At 43.2% G+C, this 17,244-nt stretch overlaps 2 protein-coding genes across 2 annotated transcripts in view; one reads left to right on the top strand and one right to left on the bottom strand.

Moving 5' to 3' along the window:
• The window catches only part of tada1 (transcriptional adaptor 1), a 33,780-nt gene that overhangs the window by 14,363 nt on the left and 2,173 nt on the right, over positions 1-17,244 (bottom strand). The window lies entirely within an intron of this gene.
• On the top strand, positions 1,782-9,501 carry LOC110530531 (angiopoietin-related protein 1). Its single transcript, XM_021613693.2, has 5 exons — positions 1,782-2,134; positions 4,472-5,341; positions 6,443-6,636; positions 7,912-8,182; positions 8,311-9,501. The coding sequence occupies exons 2-5, from the start codon at positions 4,540-4,542 to the stop codon at positions 8,496-8,498; spliced, it is 1,455 nt and encodes a 484-aa protein (XP_021469368.2). The 5' UTR covers positions 1,782-2,134; positions 4,472-4,539; the 3' UTR covers positions 8,499-9,501.

Here is a 17,244-nt window from a genome sequence, read left to right on the forward strand (position 1 = left end):
CACCCGTAGCACGCGCTCCAGCAGGTGTATCTCACTGATCATCCCTAAAGCCAACACCGCATTTGGCCGCCTTTCATTCCAGTTCTCTGCTGCCTGTGACTGGAACAAATTGCAAAAATCGCTGAAGTTGGAGACTTTTATCTCCCTCACCAACTTCAAACATCTGCTATCTGAGCAGCTAACCGATCGCTGCAGCTGTACATAGTCTATCGGTAAATAGCCCACCCAATTTACCTACCTCATCCCCATACTGTTTATATTTATTTACTTTTCTTCTCTTTTGCACACCAGTATCTCTACCTGTACATGACCATTTGATAATTTATCACTCCAGTGTTAATCTGCAAAATTGTAATTATTTGCCTACCTCCTCATGCCTTTTGCACACAATGTATATAGACTCTCTTTTTTTTCTCTTTTTTTTTCTACTGTGTTATTGACTTGTTAATTGTTTACTCCATGTGTAACTCTGTGTTGTCTGTTCACACTGCTATGCTTTATCTTGGCCAGGTCGCAGTTGTAAATGAGAACTTGTTCTCAACTAGCCTACCTGGTTAAATAAAGGTGAAATAAAATAAAAATGTAAAAAATCAGTATCACATCTAGGCTGTATCACATCCTGCCGTGATTGGGAGTCCCATAGGGCGGTGCACAAGGCCGTCATTGTAAATAATAATTTGTTCTTATTAACTGACTTGTCTAGTTAATTAAATGTTAAATAAAAATATAAAACACAATTTCTAAAAAAGTACAGTGTCTAAATCCGACAGAACAATCTATTTCATTGATTATAATTCCTGACTTTACTTTTTTATTGAGGACTATGGCACAATAATAAAATATAACCTGTGCATGTGATTTGTAACAGGTTCCTTAAAGAGTTTTGAGGGGTGGAGAAAGCATGAAATCAATTGCTAGGCTGTATCACAACCTGCCTTGATTGGGAGTTCCATTGGGCAGCGCACAATTGGCCCAGCGTCGTCTGGGTTTGGCCGGGCTAGGCCGTCATTGTAAATAATAATTTGTTCTTAACTGACTTGCCTAGTTAAGTAAAAAAATATATATAATAAATAAATGCTACATGCTTCGTGTGTGTCCTTCACATTCATAAGGGACCTTTTCTCCAGAGTTAAGTGCTTCTTCATTCTGATATTTATTTAGAGACCTCTTTTTATGTTCAAACGACCACCTTTGAGAGAAACTAAAACATACAAACACACACGCAGTCAAGAAAGTTTAATAGTCCCCCATCCCAGTATCTTCCAAGTGATACCCTTCTCCCACACTCAAAATGATTTCCTCCCTTGGGATTTACGTCCCAAACATTTTGTCTAAAGACGTCTTTGTCTGCTAAGACCTCCACATGTTGTGTCCGTAGCCAAATAAACACAGCTGCCAATATCCCTAAGATCGGTTCTTCTAAGAGGACTTCTAGGACCAGTGTTTTTGACAGAGATGGAGTATGTATGAGAGAGAAATGTTCAAAGAGCTTTGCTAAAATAAAATTGATTGAGAGTTGTTAATAACAAGTGTGTGTATGGCGTATATGGGAAAGTTTCCTAGTTTAACCACAGATTGAATGTTTATGCCTGACTGAGAGAGAGTTTGTGTGAGTGAGACATATTCCATGCTCTAAGCTGCAATGGCAAGAGTGAGTATGTGTGTGTGATCCTGAGTGGGTGTCATCACCACACACCAATTCCAGGCACCCAGGCTTAGTGGATTTTGCTCTTTTTCTTTTTTTCTTTCATTAGCAATTGGAACCTTATAATAGGAGGAGTTATGTTATTCTTTAGGAGCACTATGACAGAGGGAGTAGGCAGTACAACCTACCACTCCAGAGGGAAAAACTCACCATCCCCCCAGGCTAGCTCAAACTTTCTGGACCAGCCTCCATCCTACTGTGAGTGTGTGTGTGTGTCTGCACAGACATTCACTAACCAGTTTGTGAGGCCAGAGAGAGAGAGAGACAGAGAGACCAGTACTAAGGAGAAGGCAGGAGAGTGAAGAGCATGCCGCTATACAGGAGCCACAACTGAGACTGAGACATCGGCCCCCACAAGCCTCTGACAAGCACCAGCAGAAGAAGCAAACAACGTTGAGACGCACAGGCTGTCTTCACACATAGCTACAGGTGTGTACACACTTTTATTTTCCTGTGGCCTATACTGTCCTGTGTTTCTTTTCTTAAACTTTGTTCAACAGATGCCTCAATGGCAAATTCCAGTTCCGGTATTGTTCAGACCAGAGATAGTTTGTAGATCTTATTTGTCATCGCCATGGGTACGTGGTTGTTTATTTTCTGTGATTACCAAATTGCGGTCTATTATATTTAAGTAGTTTATTTTGTAGAAATGTCATTACAAAGGGCTTGTACTTTAAAAGAAGCCTCCCAGAACTGGCACCATTCACCACAATGAATTGTTCATTTATTTATTGTAATACACTCGTGTGCTAATTTATTTTCTGTTTATTACCTCTTTAGTAGCTGCTGTTAAAGGTGTATTAACTGTTATCAATGGTTTATTAACTTACAAGCGTCAGCTATTAGACAGACACAAGGTAGGGGAAAAAAGGCTGAGCAAACATCCCCCCTGGGCCTGCCAGTGAATGGACAGACACACTTGAGTCACAACAGAACAGCCAGTGACCCGCTGGCACTGGAGGGCATTTACCCCAAAGACTGGCACTGTCCTCTGCTAGCCTACTGTACTGTAGGACAGTCACCGCAAGTTTGACCTGTCTGGATGCAAACCGCCCCATTAATATTGATGAGCTATTGGTCTGGCTCTGCCTGAGTAGGAAAATGTACTTTGGATCCTTTTTTTATAAGTCAATTAAAAATGTAATGCTCTGACTGTGGCTGACTTGATGAAGACCAGCAGGCCTAGGCTGTTAGCGACAGACACATATAGCAGTAATAACCCACTATTAGATTAATAGTCCTGTGATTCTCATACTGAGCCTTTTGTGTAAACATTGTCACTTATCTGAGTCTGTAATTGGGGTTTGGGACTAACTTTTAAGAAGGGTCAATCCCTGAAGCCAAATTATTGAGAGTGATTATGAATGAGTGTTTTTACTAAAAGAAGGAGAGAGACAGCTGATGGCTTATGCTCAAGAAACAAGTCTCAAATTCTAATATCACTTTCAAAATCTCTCCTCCAACTTTCCTTAAAACTATTTTTAATCTGTTAGTCTGTATTTGGGTGTTTTTGACACAAAGGAAATGAATGGATTTCCAGTGCTGTACTGGTAATGACAAATAACTAAATCAATAGTAAATACATGAAGAAAATGTATGTTGTCTACTGCCAAAGCCAGGCAGTAAAACAATGTTTTTCTCTCTTGACAGTGATAAAGGGAACAATTTTGTCACCACAGCCATTTTGGTTTAGGTAATACTGCCACCATCCTCCCATTAAGTATTGTTGGAACCTTCAATGCAGCTTAGAATATTTCATGAAAGACCGCAGGCAGAAATGATTGAGTGCCCCCACTGCTTTTTCCATTCAAGAGACAGTGAGTCCTTGCTTCCTCAGTATGTTTGAATCCAGGGGATTTGTTTTGATGGGTAGCCTATTGATGTGAAGTAGGTCATAATGTGCGCCTGTCAAAAGTGTTGGATGGTTGAGGGTTATTTAACCTTTTTGGCCCACATCCTCTGCATACGCCATTCTAGTTGTGGTTTGGCTGAAGTGCAACATCAGTCTAACGTTTGGCCCGCTGTTAGCAATCTGAATGCCCGGAGGCAAGCCAAGCTATCTATTGAAAAGGAGGGGTCTTTCACTTAACATGCATTTTTTAACAGCACCCCTCCCTGCTCTCCATTCTTTGTCAAGACCAATAAGTTAAAAATGTGAGCCTCTCCTCTTAAAATAGATTCCCAGAAAACATTACTCATAAACCAGGAGATTCATGTTCACAGTCTCACACATCCAGCTCTTTAATTCTGTACCAAATTCAGCCGATACCAAATGTCTCCATATTTAGGCCAGCCAGATGAAATAGGATGAGAGTAAAATGGGTCAGTCTGAAACAATCATTGTCCTCCAACTGGTGCCAAAGAGGTGCACAGGTCTCTCCGAGACCTTTATATTTTATTTAGAATTGGGGCTACATGTTTGCCTTCCTTTAATGCCAAACAAAAATTCTCTACTTGGTTTTCAGACTTTTTTATGGAAGAGTACAGACCTTTTCTAACAGTATCCCTCCACATAATAATACAAATGTTTTCTTTAGCCCTTTTCTCAAATCTAAAGATACAACCTGGAAGCTTTTGGAGAAGCTTGATTAAGCAGGGGAGATGATAACAGGAGCTAACCAAACACGCTCAGTAGCATGAAGGAACACCCAAGAGTAAATGAACTGAAGCCAGAATTGGAGCTGTGATAACATATTTCTGCATGCTTGCACACACCACTGCTAAGAATTCAACCACATATTGCCCCGCTTTCCGTCTGTGTTTTAGGTGCAACAGTGACACAGCCGTCAGCTGTAGAGGAACGGAAGAAGAGAAGAGTAACCAAGAGACTGACCATGGGGCCCAGAGCTTTATGTCTGTTTGTCCTGCTTGGTCTGTCTGTCTGGGGCAGCAGTGAGGGCCTCAGATCCCCCATTCTGACCCGGAGACGGAGGGCCCCAGAGGACACAGGAGAACCACCCAAAAAGTGCTCGTACACCTTCCTGGTCCCTGAGCAGAAGATCACAGGGCCCATCTGCGCCAGCCGGGGCCTACACACGGACAAGGATCGCGTGACCCGCCTGGACGTTGCGTCAGTGAGGGACCTGCTCTCCAAACAGAGACGGGAGATGGACAACCTGAAGCTGGTGGTGGATGTGGACGGGAACATGGTGAACGAGATGAAGCTGCTGAGGAAGGAGAGCAGGAACATGAACTCCAGGGTGACCCAGCTTTACATGCAGCTGCTTCATGAGATCATCAGGAAGAGAGACAACTCTCTGGAGCTGGCTCAGCTGGAGGGACGCATTCTCAACGCCACAGCAGAGTCCCTACGTCTGGCCGCCCGCTACCGCGACCTGGAGGTCCGCTACGCCACGCTCTCTGCCATGGTCAACAACCAGTCGGTTCTGATTGGTGCCCTGGAGGAGCGCTGTCTACAGGTATACGGCCGGCGGCAGGAGCAGCCTCCTCAGGGTCCACCGCTGGTACAGGTAGTGCCGGAGAACATACCGGTTAGCATCCCAAGGTTCACCAATGAGATCCAGAGGGACCATAGCCGGGCGTTCCCCAGAGACAGGGGCTCCCGAGTGGGGCCGGCACCCACAGGAGGCACCCTGGAGCTCCGGACGGCTCCGCAGGGCAACTTCAGCGCAGAGGGTGAGGGAACTGATTGATTGAGTCATTTAATAGGTTGGGTGGTTGGTGGGATGTGTGGGTGGGTGGGTGGGTGGTTGGTGCCAAGGGTAAAACAGGTATTTCTAAATGAACCTCACAACCTCAGACCAATGGGTGTATGAATGGAACAGCAGGTTCATTTTCTTCTTAGACTGAGTATTTATTATGAAACATTTGCATATCAGCTGGAACTAGGTTCAGCTGGAACTAGGTTTGGTGCTGCTCACCAGAAAGAAAGACCGAGATGGAAATAAAAATGTGGTCTTGTCTAAAATCAGAAGAAAGAAAAGAGAAAGGAAAAGCCTGTGCGATTCTACTCATCAACCAAAATTCCTGACACATTTAGAATAATAAAGCATGTGTGATTTGAAGGCAGCTCTGTATGAAAGCAAACCCTCTCCAGGACTGCTCCCTCTCATGCTAAGCATGGACAGAAGCCAGGATGGAATGACATGGTTTCCTTCCCCTAACCACAAAGTAGCAGCACTTCTGGTTTACTTCACCACTGCTTGCTCAGTCTAATACAGACTAATACAGTAGCTACACTCCTCTATAAACTAGGAACATATTCATCTCACATTAAACAATTTACCCACTGGGCAAAAACTGGTTCAATCAACATCGTTTCCACGTCATTTCAACAAAAAAATTCAAGGTGATGTTGAATCAACGTGGAAAACTGATTGGATTTTCAAAAAGTCATCAACATAAAGGAACTTAGTCTTTTTTTCCACCCAAAGTTGAACCTAAATCCTGATTAGATATTTTGACTGATTTCACGTTGAACTCACGTTAATTGACAACTCAACCAAATGTAAATCAGACCTAGACGTTAAAATGACATCTGCGCCCAGTGAGTCACTGTTTTTAACTGTCCACATTTTCTCTAAGACAAATGTATAACAAATGAACTGTAGTAAGAGGTAAACTAGAATAATAAACACACTCACTGGTTTAGCTGCCTACATCTGGTTGGTGATTAAAGGTCTGTAACAGATACATCCCTCCATCACTCCCTCTGTTCCTTCATCTCTTCCCCATTCCTCCATCTCTCCCTTCATCCCTCCATCCATCCTGCCCCAGGTCCTTTCAGGGACTGTCTTCAGGCGCAGGAGGCTGGCCATAGCACCAGCGGTATGTACCTGCTGAAACCTGACGAGGCAGAGAGGCCCATGCAGGTGTGGTGTGAGCAGGGCCTGGACAACGGAGGCTGGACTGTCATCCAGAGCAGGAGGGATGGCTCCGTCAACTTCTTCAGGAACTGGGACGCCTACAAGGTGACAATGACAAAGACACCTCGGCTTGTCCAATCTCTTCTTACAAAACCTTTAAGCCAGAGACAACAATGGTGCCATTATATGACCTATCCAAAGGAACTCATCTGGTCTGGTGTCTCGGGATCCTTTCCAAGGCCTGGTCCCCTCGTGTTTTCACTTATAATATAATATAATGTGTGTTTCAGCGTATTCATGCTGAAGAGATTAAGTTTGAGATTGCCACTATGAAACATAGGAAGACCCAGCAGGAAGGTATGTTCCACCGCTCAATCTCCAACATTTACGTTCCAAATCACCACAGCTCTGCTAGCTACATCCATCTAGTACATCTTAAGGATGAACTGTATCTGCGTTGGCCTTGCTTCTTGCTTGAAGATTTGATTCAGTGTTCCATATAGCTCTGCCAGGCTAGCTAGCGTATGTTTAACTGGAACTTAATAACTCTCCTCGACATAGATGAGTGGTTGTGAATCAATCTCCCACCACCAATCCACCACATACTGTATAAACACGTACGCATGCATACACACGCGAACACACACACACACACAGGCACACACACACAGACAGACACAAACACACACACACACACAGACAGACACAAACACACACACACACACACACACACACACACACACACACACACACACACACACACACACACACACACACACACACACACACACACACACACACACACACACACACACAGCTGTAGTGGAGGCCCAGGACAATCATAATTCCCGCCTGGACTACTTAATTCGCAATCAGAAACCAAATCAGACCACAGCCATTTAGTGTTGAAGTGCTCTGAGGAGAACAGCCAGGTACAGATTGGTCATGGTTTTTCAGCACACACAGGGGGGCCAGTGTCATCACCATTAGCAGGGATTCCAACAGTTGTTTGGGGTTGAAATATGAACAATAAAAGCCCCCATTTCTAAGATTGATGCTTATTATTTTCCAGTATGGATTCCACAATGTCTTAAGTTTCATCTGTATAGCCAATTTTAATTACAGTACAGTAATTCAATGCGAATATCAAATGATTGTTTGTCTTATATATTATTGTGTCCAAGGAAGATTAATACTAACTTACAGGAGAATCAAAAAGTAAATTAAATGATTGGCCAAGATTACTTGTCTTGTCTTCCAAAAGTACTTTTTGACAAAAGTTGATTTACAGTATTCCTTATTTTAACATTCCTCTTTTTAAACCACTCTGACTACAAAACCAATGACTATTTTTTTTATCTCTGTCCCCTCCTTTCTCAGAATGGATTTGGCAACATAGACGGTGAGTACTGGCTGGGGTTGCTTGGGATCTACAACTTAGGGAAGCAGTCTGACTACAGACTTCTAGTGGAGCTGGAGGACTGGGTGGGGAAGAAGGTGTATGCTGAGTACAGCAGCTTTCACCTGGAGCCTGAGAGCGAGGGCTACCGCCTGAGGCTGGGCACCTATCAGGGAAATGCTGGTGACTCACTCAGCAGCCACAACGGCAAGCAGTTCACCACACTGGACCAAGACAAGGACGCCTTCTCAGGTGGGTCAATCAATCAAATGATACACTGTTGACTAAACACCTAAGACATCCAGTAGGTCCTTAAGAACGCATATGAGCCAAACTGAATGGGTATTTTTTAATGGACTATTTATATTCTCTCGATGCAGGTAACTGTGCACACTTCCATAAGGGAGGCTGGTGGTACAACTCCTGTGGCCAGGCCAATCTGAACGGTGTTTGGTACTCCGGTGGGGTCTATCGCAGCAAGTTTCAGGACGGAATCTTCTGGGCGGACTACGGCGGAGGATTCTACTCTATGAAGGGAGTCCGCATGATGGTCAGACCCATAGACTGAGACTAGAGAGGGAGAACCATGACCATCTTAACCCTCAACCAACACATGTACAGTACTGCCTATCTCAAACCCACTCACAGACATTGACTACAAACATTGTGTGAGGTGGCATAGTATTTCACATGTGAAGCTAATTTGCAGGCAGACGACAGGTTTTTCCTGCAGGCCTAGAAACCCTCAGTACTTCCTTTAGAAACTACTAATATCCAGGCATCACTGGCAGCACTAGAATTAGAGCAAGGAGTACCAGACATATCAGTTACAATGGAGAAGAAATCAAAACAACTGACCCATGGTATGGCATTGATACTGTATATCCATTCTAGACACTAGAGGTAAAATGTTGCCTATTTTAGAGGTGTGTAAATAACTTTAGTTGTAATAACTTCTTAAGAAAGCATTCAATCTACTTTGTTCCAACTTCTCCATCTTCTGATGCTTTTATGATTTATTTTTTATATGTTTGAAATAAACCAGGCGCCAAGGTGAAGCTGTAACTCATCCAACAGAAAACATTGGGTTTTCTATTCACTATATTTGTGCATCATGCATCATGTATTGCGCTTTCACAGCTGACTTATGTACTCCAGGCTGTGTGGATGTTTTTCTAATTTTGCTGTTGATCAAATTTCAATACGAGCCAGAGTCAAAACAAGTATTAATGGAAAAAAAGAAAAGGAATTATGGTTTGTTTTGTGTGGTTTTGGAGACTTAAAAAATGCAGACGAAGCAGAGAGTTAGTGAGAGGCATTGGAACAGCCAGCGAGAAACGCATTGCTGAAAGCCATACAGGACAGAGAGAAGGGAAGAAGAGAAGGAGAGGGGGAGGAAAGGTTGGGGGAGAGGGAAAGAGAAAGAAAAGTGGGTGAGAGGGGGAGGGGGGAACTGGAATGGAATCTGTCCAAATTTCCAAGTGATCTTTTTTTCTTTACAGAGAAATGTACATTCTTTCCATACAAAAGTGCTTGGGCTATATGTTTTTGAATATATTTCATTGAAAAAGTCACGACTCCCTGTGGTCTGTAATCACCGGTAGAACAGGCTGTATCTGGAGGGAAACCGATCCCAGAAGAGGAGACCAGCGGGTTCCTCTGACTGATTGGTCTGCAACACACGGCACACTACATACACATCCATATCACAAAACTTGAAAGTCAATGGGAATTAATAAAAGGGACTGATTCATGACTGAAAAAAATGTATTATCATGAGTTTTGATGCTGCCTGAACAGTCCATTATCAGCCTGAAAACGTCATCCAAATGCCACTGGGTTGATGTTTTTCTCAATACATTGCAGTCATTGGGAAAACATGAGTGCCACAGGGTTGACAATTATGTCAATGCATTGCATTCAATGAAAAAGATGAGTGTCACAGGGTTGTCGTTTATGTCAATACATTGGAGTCAATGGGGAAAGATAAGTGTCAACCAATTCAATCTGATGTCAATAAATTGCAGTCAATGGGAAAAGGTGAGTGTCACTGTATTGACACGTATGTCAATACATTGCAGTCAATGGGGGGAAAGGCAGGCAGGCAGGCAGGCAGGCAGGCAGGCAGGCAGGCAGGCAGGCAGGCAGGCAGGCAGGCAGGCAGGCAGGCAGGCAGGCAGGCAAACTCTAAACTCAACCGTAAACCTAACCATAGCTTCATGTCCACATCCTGGCTCAACCCAAATCTAGCCATAACTCTAGCCCTCCACATCTTGGCTCGGAGATGTGGACAAAAAATTAGGGATAGGGTTATGGCGAGGGTTAGGTTTGAGCCTAGATGTGGAAAAGAAATGAGTGTTAGGGTTAGGGTTGAGGGTAGGTTTAGTATAAGATAGAGTTAGAGATGAAGCGAGGGTTAGGGTTGAGGCTAGATTTAGCATAAGCTAGAGTTAGAGATGAAGCGAGGGTTAGGGTTAAGGCTAGGTTTAGTATAAGCTAGATTTAGAGATGAAGCGAGGGTTAGGGTCAGGGCTAGGTTTAGTATAAGCTAGAGTTAGAGATGAAGCGAGGGTTAGGGCTAGGTTTAGTATAAGCTAGAGTTAGAGATGAAGCGAAGGTTTAGGGCTAGGTTTAGTATAAGCTAGAGTTAGAGATGAAGCGAGGGTTGGGGTCAGGGCTAGGTTTAGTATACGCTAGAGGTAGAGAAAAAGTGAAGGTTTAGGGCTAGGTTTCGTATCAGCTAGATTCAGAGATGAAGTGAGGGTTAAGGTTGAGGCTAGGTTTAGTATACGCTAGAGGTAGAGATGAAGCGAGGGTTGGGGTTAGGGCTAGGGCTAGGTTTAGTATAAACTAGAGTTAGAGATGAAGCGAGGGTTAGGGTTAGGGCTAGGTTTTGTATAAGATAGTTAGAGATGAAGCGAGGGTTAGGGCTAGATTAAGTTTAAACTAGAGTTAGAGATTAAGTGAGGGTTGAGGCTAGGTTTAGTATCAGCTAGAGTTAGAGATGATGCGAGGGTTAGGATGGTTTAGTATAAGCTAGAGTTGGAGATGAAGCGAGGGTTAGGTTTAGGGCTAGGTTTAGAATTTGCTGGAGTTAGAAATGAAGCGAGGATTAGGGATAGGGTTAGGGCTAGGTTTAGTATAAACTGGAGTTAGAGATGAAGCGAGGGTTAGGGTTAGGGTAGGTTTAGTATTAGATAGTTAGAGATGAAGCGAGGGTTAGGGCTAGGTTTAGTATGAAATAGAATTAGAGATGAAGCGAGGGTTGAGGCTAGGTTTAGTATCAGCTATAGTTAGAGATGATGCGAGGGTTAGGATTAGGGCTAGGTTTAGTATAAGCTAGAGTTAGAGATGAAGCAAGGGTTAGGGTTAGGGCTAGGTTAGGATTAGCTGGTGTTAGAAATTAAGCAAGGATTAGGGATAGGGTTAGGGCTAGGTTTAGAATAAGCTAGAGTTAGAGATAAAGCGAGGGTTAGGTTTAGGGCTAGGTTTAGTATAAGCTAGATTTAGAGATGAAGTGAGGGTTAGGGTTGAGACTAGGTTTAGTATGCGGCAGAGGTAGAGATGAAGCACGGGTTAGGGCTAGGTTTAGTATCAACTAGAGTTAGAGATGAATCGAGGGTTAGGGCTAGGTTTAGTATAAGCTAGAGTTAGAGATGAAGCGAGGGTTAGGGTTGAGGCTAGGTTTACTGATAGCTAGAGATAGAGATGAAAGGAGGGTTAAGATTAGGGCTACGTTTAGTATAAACTAGAGTTAGAGATGAAGCGAGGGTTAGGGCTAGGTTCAGTATAAGCTAGAGTTAGAGATGAAGAGAGGGTTAGGGCTAGGTTTAGTAGTAGCTGGAGTTAGAAATGAAGCGAGGATTAGGGATAGGGTTAGGGCTAGGTTTATTATAAGCTAGAGTTAGAGATGAAGCTAGGGTTAGGATTAGGGCTAGGTTTAGTATAAACTACAGTTAGAGATGAAGCGACGGTTAGGGTTGAGGCTAGGTTTAGTATACGCTAGAGGTAGAGATGAAGCAAGGGTTAGGGCTAGGTTTAGTATCAGCTAGAGTTAGAGATGAAGCGAGGGTTAGGGTTGAGGCTAGGTTTAGTAATAGCTAGAGTTAGAGATGAAGCAAGGGTTAAGATTAGGGCTACGTTTAGTATAAGCTAGAGTTAGAGATGAAGCGAGGGTTAGGGTTGAGGCTAGGTTTAGTATAAGCTAGAGTTAGAGATGAAGCGAGGGTTAGGGTTGAGGTTAGGTTTAGTATAAGCTGGAGTTAGACATGAAGCGAGGGTTAGGGTTAGGGCTAGGTTTAGTATAAGTTAGAGTTAGAGATGAGGCGAGGGTTAGGTTCAGGGCTAGGTTTAGTATAAACTAGAGTTAGAGATGAAGCAACGGTTAGGGTTGAGGCTAGGTTTAGTATACGCTAGAGGTAGAGATGAAGCGAAAATTAGTGTTAGGGCTACGTCTAGTATCAGCTAGAGTTAGAGATGAAGCGAGGGTTACGGTTAGGGTTAGGTTTAGTATAAGATAGTTAGAGATGAAGCGAGGGTTACGGTTAGGGTTAGGTTTAGTATAAGATAGTTAGAGATGAAGCAAGGGTTACGGTTAGGGCCTCCACCCTTGACATAACCCTAGCCTTCATCCAATGAACAATTAATACATCCCCTCACTATATGACAGAAAAGTAGGCCCCACTTGAAGCCTGACCTTGAGTTAATGTGCTTTTGAAGCTACAAACAAAATTTACTCATGGGATCGTTCAACAGACACTCCCAATGAATGCAAGCCTACATCTGACCAGTTGAAATGAACTCTTCACAGTGAAAACTTGGTCTCACAGAGAACAAGGCTGTTCTTCTATAGAAAAGCAGTACCTATAGCCCTCACATAACCAAGACGCCCCCACGATTGAGCTACCTAACCGTCTTTGCACACAACCAATCGTGACCTTATACAGATGCCCTGTGTTTAGGTTCAGCTTCCTGTGGCAACAGGAAGTGTCTTAATTAATCCTCAACATGGTCCTTTATTCTCTTCCTGCAGTTACACAAAAACACTGTCTTCCATCCTCTAGAACATTCTATTCTTAATGTAAAGATTTGCATTGTTAAAGAAGGTCCATAGATTAAATTTCAGATTTTACAGAAAGTGACCTAATTGGGGTCATATGTGCGGTTTCAAAGGTTTAAAAAGGTTTAATCTTCCCAAATTGTAGATAATTTGTGACCGCGGAACCCGGCCTATGAACTTTGAAGTTAATAGACCCAAAAGCATTTTTGACCTTCATTGAACACAATGGTCTTGCAGTTCTAGAAACTAAGAGCCTTGCTATAAATTCTTGAATGAATTCTTATTCACTTGAAACGGTCTGTATATGCCTGCAAGTCTGTCTGCATGTCTGTGGTTGTTTGTTGGAGTGTGTCTGTCTGTTTGTGGGAGTGAGGGAGAGAGAGAGAGATGAGAGCAGGGGGAGGCAGAGAAAGAGAGTGAATGGAGGGGGTAGGAGAGAGAGAAAAGGGGGAGAGTGAGGAAGGGGAGAGAGAGGGGGAGAGGGTGAAGGAGGGACTAGGAGAGAGAGAGGAAGGAGAGAGGAGGGAGAGGGAGATGAGAGGAGGTGTAGGAAGGTAAAGGAGGGGGAGAGAGCGATGGAGAGAGAGAGAGAGAGACAGACAGAGAGGGTGAAAGAGGGGGAAAGGGGGTGAAACGAAGAGAATGAGGGGGATAAAGAAGAGAGTGAGAGAGAGACAGACAAGAGATCAACCCTGTGACACTCATCTTTTCCCAATAACTGCAATGTATTGAGAAAAACGTCAACCCTGTGACACACATATTTTCCCATTGATTGCATTGTATTAAGAAAAACATCAGCTACTGTGACATTTTACCTTTTTGCTAAAACATGCCAGAATGACATTTTCCTATGATATCACGTTGGTCTCAAGAATCATTGATACATAGTACATACAGTGCCTTGCGAAAGTATTCGGCCCCCTTGAACTTTGCGACCTTTTGCCATATTTATTTTTGTGAAGAATCAACAACAAGTGGGACACAATCATGAAGTGGAACGACATTTACTTATTTTCCACCATGATTTGCAAATAAATTCATTAAAAATCATACAATGTTGATTTTCTGGATTTTTTTTCTCATTTTGTCTGTCATAGTTGAAGTGTACCTAAAATTACAGGCCTCTCTTATCTTCTTAAGTGGGAGAACTTGCACAATTGGTGGCTGACTAAATACTTTTTTGCCCCACTGTATACAGTGCCTTGCGAAACTATTCGGCCCCCTTGAACTTTGCGACCTTTTGCCACGTTTCAGGCTTCAAACATAAAGATATAAAACTGTATTTTTTTGTGAAGAATCAACAACAAGTGGGACACAATCATGAAGTGGAACAACATTTATTGGATATTTCAAACTTTTTTAACAAATCAAAAACTGAAAAATTGGGCGTGCAAAATTATTCAGCCCCCTTAAGTTAATACTTTGTAGCGCCACCTTTTGCTGCGATTACAGCTGTAAGTCGCTTGGGGTATGTCTCTATCAGTTTTGCACATCGAGAGACTGAATTTTTTTCCCATTCCTCCTTGCAAAACAGCTCGAGCTCAGTGAGGTTGGATGGAGAGCATTTGTGAACAGCAGTTTTCAGTTCTTTCCACAGATTCTCGATTGGATTCAGGTCTGGACTTTGACTTGGCCATTCTAACACCTGAATATGTTTATTTTTGAACCATTCCATTGTAGATTTTGCTTTATGTTTTGGATCATTGTCTTGTTGGAAGACAAATCTCCGTCCCAGTCTCAGGTCTTTTGCAGACTCCATCAGGTTTTCTTCCAGAATGGTCCTGTATTTGGCTCCATCCATCTTCCCATCAATTTTAACCATCTTCCCTGTCCCTGCTGAAGAAAAGCAGGCCCAAACCATGATGCTGCCACCACCATGTTTGACAGTGGGGATGGTGTGTTCAGGGTGATGAGCTGTGTTGCTTTTACGCCAAACATAACGTTTTGCATTGTTGCCAAAAAGTTCAATTTTGGTTTCATCTGACCAGAGCACCTTCTTCCACATGTTTGGTGTGTCTCCCAGGTGGCTTGTGGCAAACTTTAAACAACACTTTTTATGGATATCTTTAAGAAATGGCTTTCTTCTTGCCACTCTTCCATAAAGGCCAGATTTGTGCAATATACGACTGATTGTTGTCCTATGGACAGAGTCTCCCACCTCAGCTGTAGATCTCTGCAGTTCATCCAGAGTGATCATGGGCCTCTTGGCTGCATCTCTGATCAGTCTTCTCCTTGTATGAGCTGAAAGTTTAGAGGGACGGCCAGGTCTTGGTAGATTTGCAGTGGTCTGATACTCCTTCCATTTCAATATTATCGCTTGCACAGTGCTCCTTGGGATGTTTAAAGCTTGGGAAATCTTTTTGTATCCAAATCCGGCTTTAAACTTCTTCACAACAGTATCTCAGACCTGCCTGGTGTGTTCCTTGTTCTTCATGATGCTCTCTGCGCTTTTAACGGACCTCTGAGACTATCACAGTGCAGGTGCATTTATACGGAGACTTGATTACACACAGGTGGATTGTATTTATCATCATTAGTCATTTAGGTCAACACTGGATCATTCAGAGATCCTCACTGAACTTCTGGAGAGAGTTTGCTGCACTGAAAGTAAAGGGGCTGAATAATTTTGCACGCCCAATTTTTCAGTTTTTGATTTGTTAAAAAAGTTTGAAATATTCAATAAATGTCGTTCCACTTCATGATTGTGTCCCACTTGTTGTTGATTCTTCACAAAAAAATACAGTTTTATATCTTTATGTTTGAAGCCTGAAATGTGGCAAAAGGTCGCAAAGTTCAAGGGGGCCGAATACTTTCGCAAGGCACTGTATAACTACTATACACCACAGCCAGAGACTAAACAGCACACGCCCAATCATCAGGGTTTAATATAAAAGTGACATAAAGAAACCAGTTGGAATAAACCAAACATAACTCTTTTTACTGTTTTACAGGCTTGTTTTTAAAACTGAGCCAATTAAACATGTTCACACACACTAACTATTACAACAATTACTGAGACCTTAAAAGCCTATTGGAACAGTTGACTTTGTACAATTTGCTTGTAATGGGCAAAATGTAACAATTCAGCAGCTTAACCAGGCTGATAACTATGGAGAGGACGGCTAAGAGAGGTCATCCAAGGTCATTCTCTTTATGTGAGAAAAGGAAAGATGTCAGAGGTCTATATGTATAAGCCGATTGAGAATTAATATGATCTAGTGTACATTCATTAGTATGAGACTTGCTGTCCCTCAACTGATTTGCATGGCTTGAGTCTTTTTGTGGGCCGTGTGCTATATTATGGTACAGTGGGGAAGAGAGAAAGAGTTTTCCACCGGAGGCCTGAGGTACATTCTTTACAGATTCTCTAATATTTGCATTGGATGGCTGGGGCCTCTCTTAAAGGTGTGTAACTATGTATGAAGGAGGGTGGTGGAGAGAGATGGACCGACCACATAGAGCTCTTTCTGCAGCTGTTAAAATGCTCAGATTCCCCTGCCTACACTACTATTAAAATCACTGTGTTACATTTGTGTTTGTGTGTGTGTGTGTGTGTGTGTGTGTGTGTGTGTGTGTGTGTGTGTGTGCGTGCGTGCGTGCGTGCGTGCGTGCGTGCGTGCGTGCGTGCGTGCGTGCGTGTGTGTATGCTCACGTCCGCCATTTATGTAAAACACACGCAGTGGATCCACCCTGAGACTTCCCGTCACTCTGTCTGCACTATAAACCCTCAAACTTTACATAGTCAGTTAGCCACACACCTGCCGCCCTCCGACAAGAGAGCCACCAATGCAGGAGCTGGAAGGGAGAAGGTGAGATCTTTGGCCCCAGTGAGGAGACCACACTCAGGCACTGGCCACAGCCTGGCTCTGGGGACTGCTGGTGGTCCTCTGTGGGATCATCAGGGGTGAAAGGAGTCTTTGACCACCATGACGGTGCTAAACTCGGAAGACTTTCGGAAAAAAATGTGTGGAACCTTCAACCACCAGGTTCCTGGTGACGACAATTGCTCAGAGAGACATACACTCTTGGGAATCTCCATAGAGGTCCATTTATCTATCCCTACCAACGCAGTCCTCAAACGTGTCACAACACACCCACAACCAGCTAATGATATTAACCAGGGATGCAAACCCATACAGATGGGAAGAAAATAAATAACCCTGAATAAAAATAGAACCATTTAGCTAATAGAGCTCATGTCTGTCTGGAGTCTGAACTGAGCCAGTTGAGATAAGTAACTCCTCCACTAAGACAT

Source organism: Oncorhynchus mykiss, chromosome 8 (genome assembly GCF_013265735.2).
Source record: "Oncorhynchus mykiss isolate Arlee chromosome 8, USDA_OmykA_1.1, whole genome shotgun sequence".
NCBI lineage: Eukaryota > Metazoa > Chordata > Actinopteri > Salmoniformes > Salmonidae > Oncorhynchus > Oncorhynchus mykiss.

What these genes read in the sequence shown, in the direction of transcription:
- LOC110530531 (XM_021613693.2), top strand. Translation starts at nt 4,540, where the DNA reads ATGGGGCCCAGAGCTTTATGTCTGTTTGTCCTGCTTGGTCTGTCTGTC. An exon ending in GGAACTGGGACGCCTACAAG is followed by an intron (nt 6,637 to 7,911) that starts GTGACAATGACA and finishes CTCCTTTCTCAG; the next exon opens with AATGGATTTGGCAACATAGA. An exon ending in AGACAAGGACGCCTTCTCAG is followed by an intron (nt 8,183 to 8,310) that starts GTGGGTCAATCA and finishes CTCTCGATGCAG; the next exon opens with GTAACTGTGCACACTTCCAT.